Source organism: Lutra lutra, chromosome 10 (assembly GCF_902655055.1).
Source record: "Lutra lutra chromosome 10, mLutLut1.2, whole genome shotgun sequence".
In the NCBI taxonomy this organism is placed as follows: Eukaryota; Metazoa; Chordata; class Mammalia; order Carnivora; family Mustelidae; genus Lutra; species Lutra lutra.
Genome location: NC_062287.1, coordinates 107,864,972 through 107,881,227, shown reverse-complemented (window position 1 = coordinate 107,881,227; position 16,256 = coordinate 107,864,972). Strand labels below are relative to the sequence as shown.

Sequence of the window (16,256 nt, the reverse complement as noted above, 5' to 3'; positions counted from 1 at the left end):
GATGTTCATGTCTGTGGTGGGCGTGGACTCCACAGGGCTGTGCCAGACCCGAGCCTCCTGGGAGGGGCTACACTGAGCCCAACACCGGAGTGTGAAATAGAATTTATTGTGGCTCTGATTATGTACACGTGAGATGTGCCTGGCCAGACTGGCCGGGCTGCATGGTTTGTACAATAAATACATCCGCGGGGCCCACTCTCCGCGGCTACAAGCGCCCGCATCTGCAGTTCAGTCCAGCTTCCGGGTGCCCAGCTTCATGGGGCCCTTGGCTGCCTTCTTCTCCGCGCGTTTGGCCTCCATCTCCCGCCTGCGCTCCTCACGCTTCTTCCGGGCCAGCTCAGCCTTCCCTTGCCCTGGGAGCAGGAGGAGGTGGGCTGAGGGCTTCGGGAGCACAGGGGGCTCAGCTGCCCAGCCTGCACCTGCCCCAAGGTCAATAACCCTAGTCCACCAGCTGTCCCAGGGGAAGCACTTACGGCTCTCTGTCTCCAGACCCTCCCAGTTGTCATCGCCCCACGAATCCGGTCTCAGCTGAAACGAAAGCGTGGCGGGAGTGGGCATGAACTCCCAGCTGAGGTCTACCCCAGTCTGTACCCTCCCCCAGATGGGTGCCACGTACCTGCGCACCAGTCTCCCGTCGAGCCGATAGGGCAGCAAAGGGATCACCTTTGTCGCTGGGCTCCGGGCCACCCCAGTTATATTCACTGGCCAGCCGTGTGCCCTCAGGGGGTGGCTCTGGGGGACTTGGGTCCTGCCAGCCCTGCTCCCATGAGCCCTCCACATCCCAGCTGCTCCAGTCTGACTCGGGGGATTTGACATCCAGGCTGCTGGTCTGCAGAAGGTGGGAAGGTGGTGCCCGATGGGGTGGGGGGAGCTGGCCCCACCCCCACAGAAACACCCGTGTCCCACTCTGCTTACCTGCCCAGCACGGCTAGCCTGGCCCCCAGTACTCCAGTCTTCCTGCTGGACCAACACCGATTCGGCCTCCTGCTGCAGTGTGGGAAGGAGAGGACGGCCATAGACATGCCAGCCCGCACCCAAAGGGCCAGGAAGCCTGCTAGCCCCTTCCCAGCCATGGGGTCTACCCTTTCTTCTTTTGCATTCCATCTCATTTGCTCCTCAAGCCTTGTTTCCCATCCAGAGTGCACGTGCCATCACTCTGAGGCTGGGGAGTAAGATCTAGCTGGTCCACACCCCTCCCCACAGCCCCAAGCCAGACACTGCTGGCAGCAGGTGGAGAAATCGGGCCCAGAGGCCTGTCCCCATTCCCTTCAGCATAGCCCCACTCCATCCTCAGCAACCCCCTCTCCATAGGCCTGGGGATGGCCGCTCCTTGCTGACCAGTGGAGCCAGTGGGCAAAGTGGGGACCAGAAGAGAGTGAGGAAGACCAAGGGGCTGCCCCCCAAACCGCCCACCTGGACTCCCATTTCCAGCCCTGCTCCCCGGAGCCCTTGGAGCTGAGTGGGTGTCCGCTGCCAGCTCTTACCCATAAGAGCTACTCCAGGATGCCGCCTCACCAGGGACGCCGTGCAGATGAGGACAGGCGGGACTCCAGCCAAGGCCACCCAAGCTCCTTGAAGGCAGGCTTCAACCTTTGAGCTGGAGTCGCCTAGGGAGACCCCTGAGCCCCACTCACCTCCAAGCTGCCCCAGTCTTCATCGTCCCATCTGTCAGCAGCACTGCTGTCGTCTGCCGTGTCTGTGCCCTCCTCTTGCATCTCCCAGGGGCCTGGGGTTGCAGGTGTGGCAGGAACGAGGGTAGGGGCCGGGGCAGGAAGTCCTGAGGAGCAGAGGCTCACTGAGCTCCCATACACTGGGACCCAGGAAGGTCTCAAAACAGGGAGAGGTTGCTGGGGGGTGGAGGTAGGTGTAGGGAGGGAAAGCTCATGAGGGGACTAGACTCTGCCCTGTCCCCGCATCCCCACCGCCACGCCAGGGGAAGCCAGACAGAATAGCTCCTGGGTGCCGGCACCCCTGAGCCCTCTGAGTCACCCACACAGCCACTCTGGGACACTCACCCTCAGGCGTGGGTCTCTGGGGGACGTTGGTCTCAGCCGGGGCAGCTGCTGGGTGTGCACGGATCAGCTTGGAGGTGAGCGAGGAGACCCCTGTCACAGCCCAGCCTGCCCAGCTGGCTGCCGCCCCTCCCATGCCGGGGCTGGATGCTGCGTGGACATCCTTCTCTGGGCAGTGACAGAAGGCAGAGACAGGGACAGTCACCCCAGGCTCTCTATGGGGAAGGTGACAGGAAGGCAGGAACTAACATGGAGCAACTTGTAGTGGCCCCCCTTCTCCGGGCCTGTGCTCTCCCATCGGTGGGATGGGGGCGGCGGGGAGCCGTGGTGTCAGGTCTGCTCCCTGCGGTTCTAGCTTCCAGATACTCCAGTGAGGGGGAAGGGGGCCATGAAAGGTGACAGTCAAAGATGTGGTGGGAGGGAAAGGGAACATGAGTGTGGGCCACTCACCCACTTCAGCCAGCTGGGTGGGGTCCTCGGACACAGACTCCAGTTTGGACAGGAAGCTTCGAATGGCCTTGAAGGCCTGTGGGGGAGGAAGGGGCAGAGCTGGGGCCTCCAGGGTTCCTGCGAGCCCACCGGGCCAGCCAGGGCCCAGCTAACCCCCGGAGCCCCAGCTTGAACCCAGGCCCAGCTGTGCCTCACCTGGTCTCGCACAGATTTCTCGGGATCCACAGTGAGGCCGCAGAGCACAGGCAGGATCTTGTGGGCACAGTCGTTCATCGAGTAGAGATTGTGGGTGGCCGCAAAGCCCAGGACACCCGCCACCCGGGAAGGTGCGAATGGGTCCTTAGTGGCCCGGCTGAAGGCAGAGGTGAGGACCCTGTGCCTGGTCTGGGGAGGGCCGGGGGAGAGCGCTCCTGAGTGGAGGGTCTGTACTGGGACCCAGGACTGCCAGACCTGCTTCCCAGAGCAGAACCATCTACGGATGCTCCCACCCCCAAGTCAGAAAAACGTGAGCTAATCACCGACAAATGGGGAGACTTTTTACTGAAAACTCAATCTTGGCTTCTCCTCCCAGATCAGTGGGTTCCTGCTGCCTCAGGACAGCGGGGGCTGGAGCAGCAGCTGCCTTGGGGCTAGGGCCTGCACCTCTCTCCGGACCTGTGCACTGACATCATTCATTCATTCATTCATTCACTCATTCATTCCTGCTATGTGTCTGCATTTGCAAACCCTGGCCTCGGGGCTGCCCATGGCGTCGGGGCCAAGCAAGCCAGAGTTCGGCTCCCAGATCCAGCACCATCGGCTCTCTGACGCTGGGGCTGGGAATGACTGCACAAGAAGGCCTGGCCCCGGAGGACGCTGGGCCCCAAGGCAGGGACAGAAGCCCCAGGCGGCAGGCTGGGCACTCACACTGGCACTGAGGTAGGAGCCGATCTTGCCCAGGCAGACGGTGGTGTTGCAGCGAATGGGGCCCTGCTCGTCCTTGGCCTGCAGCCGGGCGAAGTGCTTCATCAGCTCCACGTTGAGGTTGGCCTCGTTCAGCTTCGGGGCCAAGAGCAGCATGGACTGCGGGGGTGGGGGCAGGGTGGAAATTGGAGGCCACAGCCAGCAAAGCGCCATGGGGAGGAGTGGCCTCCTGGGAGGGTGTGGAGGCCGACAGGGACACTGGGCTCTGACAGGACCGGCCGAGGCCCTCCCAAACCTGCCTCCCCAGCAGGTCCTGGCCCCTACCTGGAATGCTGAGCAACGGGACACTTCTCTGTCCCCTTCACCCCACAACCTCTGAAGTTTGCTCACGCTCCTGTCTCCCATCTTTCTCCTTCTGCTCTCTCTTGCGTGCACTCGACTCAGATGTCCACAGAAACACCCCCACCACACTCGACTAACTGGCTGGAGGGGAGATCACCAGGGACCTCTGTGTTGCTAAGTCCAATGGCCAATTCTCCATCCAAACCAAACCCGACCCCTCAGCGCTGTGACATCCCCAAGCTCTCCCTCCTGGAGACTTCCATCTCTGGTCCTCCAGGCCCCCGCCCTCTCCTGGTTCTCCTCGGACCTCACTGGCCGCTCCTTCTCGGTCTCCTGTGGCTGAGATCTCACTGTTCAGAGCCCCAGAGCGGCTCCCCAGGCCCCTTCTCTTGTACACTGCACCCTAGGTGACCTTACCCCTTCATGGCTTTGAAAGCCCTGAGTAGTGGACAATGCCCAGGTGCGCACCTCCGGCCCATGCTTCTTCCTAAAACTACACACACGTATAACCAGCGGCCAAACAGACACCCGCACCTGCCTAACAGACCTGGCCAATTGCAGACCGACCTCTTCCTGCAAAACTGCTGCTCCCAGTCTTCCCGGTAAATGGCAACTTAACCTTCCAGCTGCCCAGGCCAGAAACCTCGGAGCCATACTTGGCTTCACAGCCACCCACGGGCACATACCGTCTGCCCGCCCCCTTTGGAACGTGGCCCCTTCTGTCCACCCGCTACTGCCTTTCAGATCTGAGCCCCCATGACCTCTCAGATGCCACCTCTCTGCCCCTTCAGCCACGCTATCCCTCCTGCTGCTATTCCTCCATTCCAGGCACGTGCTGGCCTCCAGATCTCTGGGCACAGTCCCTCTGCACACAGCACGTTTCCTCACCATCTCCCCGCAGCCCGACCCTTTGCCTCCTTTCCTTTAGTGACACCTCCCTGGCCAAGGCTTCCCTGACTGCTGTTCTCAAAACTGCAAACCCTTCTCTTCACGCTCTGCGACTTTCTAACACAGTTTTTCTTTTCTTTTCTTTTTAAGACTTTATTTATTTTAGAAAGAGAGCAGTCGTGCGTGCACTTGAGCAGGGGGAGGAACAGAGGGAGAGGGAGAAGCAGATGCCATGCTGAGCACAGAGACCCGCTCAAGGCTCGATCCCAGGACCCTGAGATCATGACCTGAGCTGAGATCAGGAGTCAGTCAACCTACTGAGCCACCCAGGCTCCCCCTAACATCTCTTTCTAATTCTGTTTCCTGTCTGGCAAGCCCACTCTCTATCACCTCAAAAAGCAGCTCCATGAGACAGACCCTGCGTCCAAGCACGGGCGACAAGGCTGGGCACTGAGAGAGCCTCAGCCAGTGTCCACTGCACGGAGGATACAGGCCATGCCCGTGCTGCCCTCCCACCAGCTACTGAGCTGCACCCGGGGCCTGGGCCTATATGCCGGATGGTGCCTGCCCCTCCCCTAACCTCCTCAGATGCACAGGCCCAAACCAAGGCCTCTGTCCTCGTGTGAGCCCCCTCCAAGCCTTGGAAAACCAGGGCACACCTACCTTGACTGTCTGCTCTCGGATGGCAGGGTTAGTGTCCAGGAAGCCATGTACAACGTGGGGAAAGATCTGTGTGTTGACTGTTGGCTCATCCAGGTACTGAATAAACTGTTCCATCTGTGGCCCGGTGTTGGGGGAGGGGGGTGGTGAGAACAGAGTCAGCCCCTCTTTGCCTGACCACGGCCACCGGCCAATTTCGTGGCTTGGTTATCCCCCTACACAGGCGCTGGCCAGCCAGGTGAGTGTCCTGAGCCCCCTACCTCGAAGTTGGCCTTTCTCTGGCCTTAGGACCACATGCAGTGATGAGAGACTAGGACGGTTCTGGGAAGAACCAAGGACTGGGAGCGGGAGGGTCCGGCCTGTGGTCCTGCACCACGCCCCTTCTTAGAGCCTCCACTGCCTCTTCTGTAAAAGGAATTATCGCCCCCACCCGGGAAGTGGCTCAGGGAGGGCTGGCATGTTTGGCAGTCGGAGAGGGGATGACACCTGGGAGCCTCTAGGACTTCCTGGCTTATAAGAGGCCCCTCCCCTCAATCCCAGAGGTCATGTCTGATGTTCCCGACTGCCCTGGTGTTGGCAGGAGAGACACTATCCCCACTCTAAATGGCTCAGGTGACCAAGCCAAGAGATTGGGTTGCAGGGGGAAGGCCTGCGATCTGGGCAGGCTGTGCCTTCTCAAAGCTGCCGATGAGCCCCATGATGGTCTCGATTTCCTAGGAGCCTAGGCTTACCAGCCCCTCACCTGTGTGTGTTTGGGGAAAAGTTTCCAGGGTGCCACCTCCTGTCACCGACCTGGGACTGGAGGTGAGGCAGGGGGTCTCCCCAGCAGCCAAGGTGGGGTCCAGGTGGGATAGAGGGGGACAGGGTCTAATCACAGCCCCCACCTGCTGTAGGAGGCGGATGCGCATGGCCCGGTCAGTGGACGAGAACATCTTGACCACGACAGGGATGATCTTCTGCTGGTACTCCTCAGCGTTGAGAAACTTGCCCACCTTTGGGAAAGAGCAGGAAACGGGGCTCAGCTGCCTCCGTGGAAGTGGGGTGACCTTACTGGGCTCATTCATTTTCCTTGGGCTCCCTGCTTATATCCCAGGATGGGGAGGGGGTGATGGTGGATGGAGCTCTGGCACTTCTCCAGCAGCCCTTCTGCCCATCCTCTCAGGCAGCCCTGCCCGTAACACCTTTTTGGGTCAAGGCAGCCTCTCAGGAGGCCGATGAAAGGTCTGTGCCCCTCCGTACAATCAGGCCCCAGTACACTACATGGACACACGTGCACACAGAATTCTAACTATAATTCTATCACTTCTGGAGATTGCCAGCCATATGGGATTTGCTTGCTGTCTTCCCCCTTCGTGGAAAAGTGGACAGAGTGGGGAACAGCAGGTGCCCAGGTAAGGGTAGGCTGGGGTCTGGGGAAGGCGGAGAGGATCCAGCTGCTAGTTGTCAAAGAACAGGGTGCCAAGAGGTCAGGAGGGAGGATACAAAGTGGGGTGATGAGCTGGCGATCTCCTGGGCCCTGGAAACCGGGTGCACAAGTCAGACCAAGGCTGCTGTCTTGGGGAAACGGAAAAAGGTCTATAGGTTCTGAGTAAGGGGTCTGCGGGAAAAGAATTTAGAGGCACAGGGTTTCCTCCCCCCAAGGATGAGAAGTCCCTGCAGCCTCCCGGACGGCCAATCAGGTGGCCCTGGAGAGCTGAACCGATGGGCTCTTGGCAGCGAGCTCCTCAACCACGCAGGCGGCTGTGCGTGTGTGTGTGTATGAGTGTGAGTGTGGGTCTGCCCTAACCGGTCTGTCCCTCCCCCAGAGCCCTCTCTTTTGCCACTCAGACCCCCCCCAGCCAGGGTCTGGGCCCCACCGCCCCCACCCACCTTGAAGAGGGGTGTGAGGACGACAGCTCCGGCACTGCCGAACTCGAAGGCGGTCAGCAGCTGGGGCAGCACCTTGTGCCGGCAGAAGTCCTCGGGGAAGGAGTCTAGGCTCTTGCTCAGCTCTTGGAAGAACTTTTGCTTCTCAGCTGGCTCTTTGATCTGGGGGAACAAGGACAGGATACAGGTAGGACATCAGCCTAGTCACGCCATTCCTCAGCTACGGGCAAGGACAGGGGGTCGTCCCCCGACCCTGCCTGAAAGACAACTGAAGCGTGTGGCTGCGGGAGCCCAGCGGGGCTGCCTTCAAATCCCAGCTCCCCCTTTTAGCAGCCACGTGACCTTGGGTAAGTCCCTCCATCTGTGAGACGCACTAACAACTACACCACCTCACAGAGCTGTCGTGCGCGGGAAACCTGTCAGCTCGCGGCCTGACACACCATCGTCATGGCCACCACACGCGGACCTGCTGCTGGGAAAGCAGCCGCTGGGGACAGCAGGTCGTTTGTCAGCCTTGCCTCTCCTCCTCACCATAACCCAAGGTGTGAGGACCATTAACCCCGGCACACCGAGGAGGACACGAAGGCTCAGACAGGGGAGGAGGCTTAGCCCATTGCCCAGGCCCCAGCTGGGCGGGCATTCCTGGCAAGCTGTGGGGAAGGCATGGATCAGGTACAGCTGACCCCCAGACCTGGTCCTCCCACTGAAGCCAGAGAGACCAGGCTGTCAGCTCAATGACCCCACCAACCTCCCTCTAAGGCCGTCATCCGCAGAATTCACATTCCCTGAGGACAGACTACAGGCCAGCCAGAGTTATATACTGAAACCTTTATGCAGTTTAAATCATCCCCCCGCAACTTTATGAGATAGGTGCTAACATAATCCACATTTGCTCCACCAAGAAAGCTGATGCCCAGAGAGGGCAAGGAATTGGCCCAAAGCCACACAGCTAAAAAGTAGTCAGGGGAAAGTGTGTCCCAGGGGTCTGGTCCCTCCGCGGTGCTGCCCCCAAGGAAGAGGTGCTCACCCCCTCACGTACAGACAAGGAGGCTGAGGTTCAAGGTCACCAGCCAGGAGTGATGGTGCAAGGAGTATGACCTAGTCCTGGCTGCTTCCAAAGTTCCTGTGCTCACTACTGTAACCTCGTTTCCCAAGCTGCTGCCTGGTCTGGAAGAGCTGACCTCTGGCTGGGGATGAGGAGGACCTGGCTGGCACCGGAGCAGCTCAGGTGAGTGCGGGAGGCAGGCTTCGTGCTCTCACAGCGCTCATGGGGCGCCGCGGCCCAGAGGAAGACTCAACCACACTCCAGGCTGCCTAGCTGGGCTCTCTCCACTGGTCTGCCCAGTGACAGGAAGAGGGGCCTCTAGGCACTGCCCTCCCAGTCTCCTGGGGACTGGCCAGAAACAGCCATTGCCTGTGGAGCACATTTTAAGCAGGGCTGCCGGGGCTCTGTGAGAAGAAAACTTCGCATAACAAAGTTCCTGCTGCCCCAAAATGGCCCAGGAGGCACAGGGCTCAGCGTTTCCAGCGCTTCTGCCTCGAGACACAGCCCAGGTTCCCCATGCTGTGCCAGTGTCTGTCACTCCTCCCCAACTCCAGATTCTCAGTCACCTTTCTGTGTGCCCCGCACACGGCCGGGTCAGAGCAGGTATCCAGGGCCAAACCTTCCTCCTTCATTCCCTACAACAACCTACGGGCCCGCAGAGACTATTATTGCCCCCATTATACAGATATGGAAACTGAGGTTCAAGGAGATTAAGCCAAGAATCTCTTCCTCACACCTTTCCATTTGCTGTTCCCCCTGCCTGGAACATTCCTCCCCAGTCACCATCCCCATGGCTCCCAGTCTTCAGGTCTCAGCTCAAATGTCAGCCCTGAGAGAGGCCTTCCCTGAGCACCCTGACCCACTATTTTCCTTCCTGGTATTTACCCCTGTCCCGGGGAGTACACATTTCCTTTTATGTATTTTCTGTCGCTCTCTGCCAGTGAGAGTCCCCTGAAGTAGGTACTGTCGTTAGTAACATGTGTCAGACAAGTCACACAGCAAGAGCTGGAGCCAGGATTCAGGCCCAGAGAGCCTGGCTCCATAGACCCTCCTTGTCTCTCAGGGTCTAATTCCACTTTGTGGAAAGTGGGGAGGGGGGGCCGGGGTGAAGAACACAGGAACAAAGCCCGGGGGGGACCGGGAGGACTGGGGGGGCTCACCTGGATCTCTTCCAAGAAGAGGTTGGTCTCCACAAAGCGGTTGTTCATGAAGCCCCCCGGCGCCCGGCAGTTCTGCAGGAAGCGGGCTGGATTGGGACGCACCTTGGGGTTGGCGCCGACTAGCTCGCAGTAATGGGGCACCAGCGATTTGGGGATCTATGGGAGAAGGGTCAGTGTCAGGGCAGGGCTGGCTGGCCGGCAGAGAGGAGCTGGGACTGGGTCAGACACTCACCTTCCCAGGATTGCGCAGGGCAGCCGCCCGAGGTAGGGACCCATTGAAGACTTCCCAGATGAGGCAGCCCAAGCGCCACATGTCAGCTGACCTGAGGCAGGGCAGTGACCAAAGCTGCTCGAGGCCCTGCCACCTGCTAGCACAGGCCTCCAGACCCTCACTGCACCAGACCCTCACTGCATGGCAGACGCTGAACTATGTCCCTCAGCTGACCCTCCCATCAGGAAAGGAGAACCCTGAGAAGCAGGGTGCGGGTTCATTAGTCCCATTGGACAGATAAAGAAAGTGAGGCTCAGGAAAGCAAGTCACACACCTTTCAACCTCAGAACCACCAAAACACACTCAAAGCCTGTGTTTAAGCTGCCCTACCTCCCGGAAGACCCCAGTTCCCTCCCCAGCTGGGCAGCAGGGGACAGGGGTGTGTGCCAGTTAGCTGAGGGGTCCTGAGGCTGCAGGAGCTTCCAGAATAGGGCAGGCTGGGACATGCCAACCCCAGTCACCCACCATTTCTCTCTGACTGCTCTGCCACTGCCATCAGCCAACTCCGGGGGGTCATACTGCTCAAGTTCGGGGACCCCCTTCCGGGGGGGCCCCCCGCCATTGCCCTGGGACGAATACATGTAGTCCAGGCCCCCCAGCTTCCACTCGCCGGCGCGGTCCACGAACACAGCGGCCATGCAGACGTTGTTGTGGATGAGGCTGCAGTCATTGACCAGGAAACTGAGGGCTTTCTGGGGGCAGAAGGAGCCATCACACCCCCGCAACCCAAGGCCCCCACCCCGCTCTCATCACCATTGCCCCCCACCTCACCACAATCTGGTGTAGCCCCCAGGAGAGCTCCAGCTCCTTCAGGCCACCGGCCTCAGCTCGCTCCTTGAGGTACATTTTCAGTGGGGTCACTGCCTCTGTCACTACATGGAGGCATTTGTCTGTCTGAAGAGGGGGACATGGCGGGAGAGGAAGGGGAGATGAGAGGCCCAGGGAGACAGGTGGAGGAAGGGAATCAAATGTGGGGGTGCCCAGGCAGAAGGGGTGGAAACTGAGGGGCGGGAAGACAGAAGACAAGACGGGGAGACTGGGAGAAAGCCCGGGGCAGAGATGGGGCAGCCTGGGAGGCAGGTACCTCCAGCCCATCGATGTAGGCCAGAATGTTGGGGTGCCGGAGAGTTTTGAGGCGCTTGAAGGCAGCTTTGGCCACCTGGGTCTGCTCGTCGGCACCGGGCTTCACATCGTACACGAAGATGGACACAGGGCTGCCTGTGGCCTGGGGGGAGGGCAGAGGGACCTGAGGGATGTGGGCCGGGCCCCAGCGACCACTCCAGCTCCGAGACGGTCGCAGAGCTGCTCAGTGCGGGGAGGAAAGGGCCACCGCCGGCCTCTCCCCAGGTCAGCCCTCGGGACACGGAGCCGGGCCCACGTGACCCCGGTTCCGTCCGCCTGTCGTCCCTCGGTCCTTCCGCCCGCCACGTCGGCACTGCCCGGCCCCCTCCCCCGGCCCGTCGCCCGGAGGCTCCGCAGCCACGTCAGGCGGGGCGCGACGCGGCGGGGCCGGCGGCGCTGACTAGGCGAGGCCGAGGTCGGCCGCGGCCTGCGGAGCGGGGCGGCGCTCACCTTCTTGCGGCCGCGGTGCAGGACCCAGGGCCCGGGCGGGCCGCCCTCGGGAGGGTCCGGGCTGAGCTCGAACGGGAAGTCCCGGACCGGGTCCCGGGCAAAGAACCACATTGTCCCCTCCGCCGCCGCAGGCTGGGGACGCCTCTGCTCCGGATCCTCCGGCCGCCGAGCGGGGTGGGGCGGGGCGAGGGCGGGGCCTGAGTCGGTGGGCGGAGCAGATGGGGGCGGGGCGTGGGCGGGATCGGGGGGCGGGGCCGGCGGCGCAGAGACCAGCTTCCAGGCTACCTGGCCAAGCACCTGCTGGACAGGCGCCACCAGTTACCTACCGGTTACTGTATGGGCCTGGCAGGTCACCCAAACTCTCTGAGCCTCTGTGTCCTTACATCTAAAATGTGGGTGGTAGTAGAGTCTACCTCCCAGCGTTATTATGGGGATGAGAACTTGAGAAGGAAGAGGGGATGGAGAAACCGAGGCATAGAAGAGGAGAGCTAGGGGCGCCTGGGTGGCTCAGTGGGTTAAGCCGCTGCCTTCGGCTCAGGTCATGATCCCAGGTCCTGGGTTCGAGCCCCACATTGGGCTTTCTGCTCAGCAGGGAGCCTGCTTCCTCCTCTCTCTCTGCCTGCCTCTCTGCTTACTTGTGATTTCTCTCTGTCAAATAAATAAATAAAATCTTTTAAAAAAAAGAAGAAGAAGAAGAGGAGAGCTAGCGGGACGGAAGAGGAAGTAAGTCGTAGACAGACGTGAAGGAGAGAAGTGGGGTAGACAGAGGCTTAGGGAGGACGATTGTCCCCAAGCCAGATGTTCTCTCCCACCTGCCAGTGGGCAGCTCCAGGATCCAGTGAGGCATCAGTGTTGGTGGAATGACTGAGTGACCGAAGAAGCAGCTCAAGGAGACAGAGCAAGGGGAAGGGGGGGGGACAGAATGTGAAGCAAACATCCAGGGGAGGTCAAGGAACCTTGTGGCAGGGAGGGAAGAAGCAGAAACTCCAGAAAAAGAGAAGAAACAGCCCAGAAAGTCCAGAAGAGACCAGAGGGCCAGAGGGCCCTGCTCTCCTCGGCCCAGCAGACCTGGCTGTCTGGTCTCCAAGGAGAGCATCGGCATCTTTTCCAGGCCCCCCACTGCCTGTGCAGGTAGGGCTTCTTTATGAGAAAGTGGTGTCTGCAGCTCAAATGGCAGTCACACTAGTGGGGACCCAGCCCTTTAGCTGGATGGAGTCCAGTGTCCAGGAGAGACTGACTAGACAATGACCCCCCTCTTCAGGTAGGGTCTCAGGGGACCCAGGGTTGGGGACAGTCCTGTAGTCACCCCTATGGAGTGTGGGTGAAATCCTAGAACCTATTATATGTTAGTTGGGAGGCCTTTGGGAGCAGACTGGAGAGTGGGGGATGCCAAGGTCAGCAGAGCTGGGTTCAAATTCCTGCTCAGGCCCTATCACTGGCTGTGGGAGCCCACCTTATCCTCTGGAAACCTTGGTTCCCTCATCTGTAAATTGGAATGAACAGTACTTTGTTCAGTACCACCTGACAGAGAACAGTCACTCAGCACAGCACTCATTGTCTCCCTTTCCTTGTCCAAGCACCTGTGAGGGATAGTCACCCAGAGGGAGGGTTGGACAGGGTGTTGGCTGCTCAGAGCAGAATAGAAGTAACTGCTAGAGATTTTCCTGTGTAGCTTCTGTTAGGAAGATAGTGACAACACTGTGAATGTGGAATTTGCAATATTGGAGGGTGGGGAGTTAAAGTCACGAGTGTGGGGGGTGGGGAATGGCAAGTAGGAGTCTTGAATGCCTGAACACAGAGCCTAGAAATTTTTTCATACCAGGGAGGTAAGTAAGCCAGAGCCTGAGCTGTGTGCTTGTGAGTGTGAAATGATGGAGAGGACACTTTGGAGTTATGGTAGAAGGGGATGGTTCAAGAAAATAGGGGTCATGTGGTAGCATTCAGTCAGTGCATGTTGTCTTAGCCCCTACCAAGTGTTTGGTCTGTGCAGTGCATGGGGGCCTCTCCTGGAGAAGAAACAGATGCAGAAAGGGAAGGCCACTGGGCTGGGGGAGATCGGGGAGTCTCCAGGGCACAGAGGGACAGCAAGGAGGTAGGAGCCAAGCCTAGCACAGGCTGAGCGGATCACACCAGAAAGCAGAGTTACAAATGAGGAATCAGGAAACAGATTCTCTGTTAACTAACCTCCTTCTACAGTGGAACTCAGCACGGAAGGGCTACCATCTTCAGAAGAGGACAGCATCCCTTTCCCCGGTTCTCTTTGTGCCCACCTTGCCCTAACATTGAGCCTCCACATCATCAGCTGCAAAGCGGGGGTAATACAAGTTCACTGCCCTATGAGGGAGGACTGGTGTTCTTCCCATCTTACAGGTGAGGAACCCAAGCTCTAAATGCTCACACATAGAAAGTGGCAGCCCAGGGGCACCTGGGTGGCTCAGTGGGTTAAGCCTCTGCCTTCGGCTCAGGTCATGATCCCAGAGTCCTGGGATCAAGTCCTGCCTCGGGCCCTCTGCTCAGTGGGGAGCCTGCTTCTTCCTCTCTCTCTGCCTTTCTCTCTGCCTACTTGTGATCTCTCTCTCTCTCTCTCTCTCTCTCTGTTAAATAAATAAATAAATAAAATATTTTAAAAAAAAGAAAGAAAGAAAGAAAGTGGCAGCCCAGCTGGGACAAATCCAAGCAGCCCACCAAGACCCGCAAGGACCTGGAGACACGGTGCGGCAGGCACACGTGCATTCTGCGGGGTACCAGGGGGCCAGCCGCTCCCCAGCAGGTACAGTGGGATGTCAAGCAAGGGGAACCTGGAGGCAGGTGCCTCGGGTTGAATGCCACGTCTATGGGATCTTGGGAAGTCACTTCACGTGTTTTCCTTGCCTGTAAACGGACGACTCTCAGAGTAATGAAACATTCGCCTCTGCGGTTAACAGGGGTACTTGGCCCCAAATAAACAGCCACGAACAAGGGACATGGAAGGCGTTGAAAAGGAAGTTGTAGACAAGCTTTGTGGCGTAGATACAAAACAAAGAGGGGAAAACTGGAAAGTGATGGAAGTGATCTATTAACTAGGGATCTTCAGATATCACTGGAGACAAAAGCAATCCACCAAGGTGGGAAAATCAAACCCTCAAAAACGGTGGCTCTGACAAGATGGGGCAGAAGGAGACAAGGCTGGGGTCACAGTCAAGGTTAGGACAGTGTTTTCAGTCTTGCAATATGTGAAGGTAATCAAGAATTTTTTATTTTTTTTCCCAGGAAACTGAGAATTCTTTATTCCCACTATAATGTTGTTTTTTTTTTTATGAATGAGAGAGTATTGTTCTTCTCCTTTCACGAAAGAGAAACATTTCTCAGTCACCAAGTTGATAAGTTGTAAAAATCCTTTGGTTTTGTGTACTCAAGTCCTATTCTGCCCTCAAAGCATCTGGATTTTCAGTGCTGCTGGTGGACATGAAATGACGCAGCTGTAGCAAAGGACAGCTCGGCAACACCGATTAAACTTCACCCCAGTAATTCTGCTTCTAGAAAGGTATGCTACACATAGCCTCATTCTGGTATGCAAAGATTTACACAACGCTGTGTAGCTGAGTCAGACTGCCTGTTTCCCAGCTCTGTTCCTTATGAGTCGTGCGACCATGTGCAAGTTACTTACTCTCCTTGCACCTCAGTTTTTTTCATCTGTAAAATGGGTAGAATAATAGTATTTATTCCACGGGTAAGGTAGGCTGAACAAAGTCAGCTCACATATGTCCACATCTTAATCCCAGGACTCTGTGAATATGTTGCCTTACACGGTAAAAGGGGCTTCCCTGTTGCAATCTAGTCACGGATCTGGAGATGGGTAAGTCATCCTGGATTATCCCCGTAGGCCTGATGCTGTAGGCGGACCACAGTGAGTAGTAGGTGTGCCAGCAGGAGCTGTTGTGAGGGAGGGGTCGTGAGCCAAGTAAGGAGGCCGCTTTCTAGAAGCTGGAAAACTCAGCCTCTCCCCTGCAGCCCTCAGAAGGGACACAGCCCTGCTGACCCCTTCATTTTAGATTTCGGGTATCCGGAAGCGTAAGGTAATAAATCAGTGTGGTTTTAGGCCAAATTTGTGGAAATTAATACAATAAGCACAGGATGAGAATTTGTGAGTTACTGTAGGTAACAGCTTCAGTGCCTAGCGCAGCTGGTGCTTGGTGGAGGGGGATCAGAGGGCCGATGGTAATCGGGGCAATAGGGAGGAGTCTGGCAGGAGTGGAGGGATTCAAAACTCCATGCATACCGTGAAACCACAGCAATGGCTAATAAAGAAGAGGCTGTTCCGTAGGCATCGGCGTGGAGACTAGCTGGTGACGAGGACAAGGATGAGGATGATGACGTCACTGCTGTTTTCTGCATCCTCCCTGCCTGTCAGGCACTGAGCTAAGCGCTCTCCCTCCTTCAGATCCTCATAAGAATATGCGGGATCTCTTTCAGTCCGAGAGAAACCACAAAGTCATTTGGACTGGACAAGTCTAACATAAAGAATTATTAACTGGGGGCTCCTGGATGGCTCAGTTGGTTAAGCCACTGCCTTCCGCTCAAGTCATGATCCCGGAGTTCCAGGATGGAGTCCCGCATCCCATCGGGCTCCCAGCTCCGCGGGAGTCTGCTTCTCCCTCTGACCTTCTCCCTCTCATGCTCTCTCTGTCAAATAAATAAAATCTTAAAAAAGAAGAAAGAAAGAAAGAAAGAAAGAAAGAAAGAAAGAAAGAAAGAAAGAAAGAAAGAAGGAATTATTAACTGGGACAGGGATTGGAGTACCAAGGGATTGGCCGGTAAGGAGTAAAGAGGGCTCTTGGGGCGCCTGGGTGGCTCAGTGGGTTAAAGCCTCTGCCTTCGGCTCAGGTCATGGTCCCAGGGTCCTGGGATCAAGCCCTGCATGGTCCTGGGATCGAGCCCTGCATCGGGCTCTCTGCTCAGCGGGGAGCCTGCTTCCCTTCCTCTCTCTGTCTACTTGTAATCTCTGTCTGTCAAATAAACAAATAAAATCTTTAAGAAGAAGAAGAAATAAAGAGGGCTCTAAAAAGAATATCGGAATAGCAGATATAAGGAGCAGCCTTCATCCCCAG

General features: G+C 57.8%; 1 protein-coding gene and 1 long non-coding RNA gene across 5 annotated transcripts; one reads left to right on the top strand and one right to left on the bottom strand.

The window, feature by feature from the left end:
• Positions 1-90: 90 nt before the first annotated feature.
• SCYL1 (SCY1 like pseudokinase 1) lies at positions 91-11,354 on the bottom strand. Of its 2 annotated transcripts, none has more exons than XM_047691495.1 (18): positions 11,170-11,354; positions 10,682-10,822; positions 10,369-10,491; positions 10,063-10,289; positions 9,559-9,649; positions 9,327-9,482; positions 7,125-7,283; positions 6,140-6,247; positions 5,259-5,372; positions 3,369-3,524; positions 2,658-2,846; positions 2,463-2,538; positions 2,016-2,180; positions 1,635-1,777; positions 916-987; positions 617-829; positions 474-528; positions 91-353 (listed from the first exon to the last, which is right to left on the bottom strand). In XM_047691495.1, exons 1-18 carry the CDS (start codon positions 11,278-11,280, stop codon positions 229-231), a joined length of 2,424 nt encoding a protein of 807 aa, XP_047547451.1. In that variant the 5' UTR covers positions 11,281-11,354; the 3' UTR covers positions 91-228. The 2 variants fall into 2 exon arrangements, with proteins under 2 accessions (XP_047547451.1, XP_047547452.1); XM_047691496.1 differs by having other exon boundaries at positions 916-984.
• Positions 11,355-12,364: 1,010 nt separating this feature from the next.
• LOC125079248 (uncharacterized) lies at positions 12,365-14,622 on the top strand. Of its 3 annotated transcripts, none has more exons than XR_007121077.1 (3): positions 12,365-12,430; positions 13,366-13,484; positions 13,812-14,622. It is a non-coding gene; the product is annotated as an uncharacterized LOC125079248 (long non-coding RNA). The 3 variants fall into 3 exon arrangements; XR_007121075.1 differs by having other exon boundaries at positions 13,808-14,622; XR_007121076.1 differs by having other exon boundaries at positions 13,366-13,539; positions 13,808-14,622.
• Positions 14,623-16,256: the final 1,634 nt, after the last annotated feature.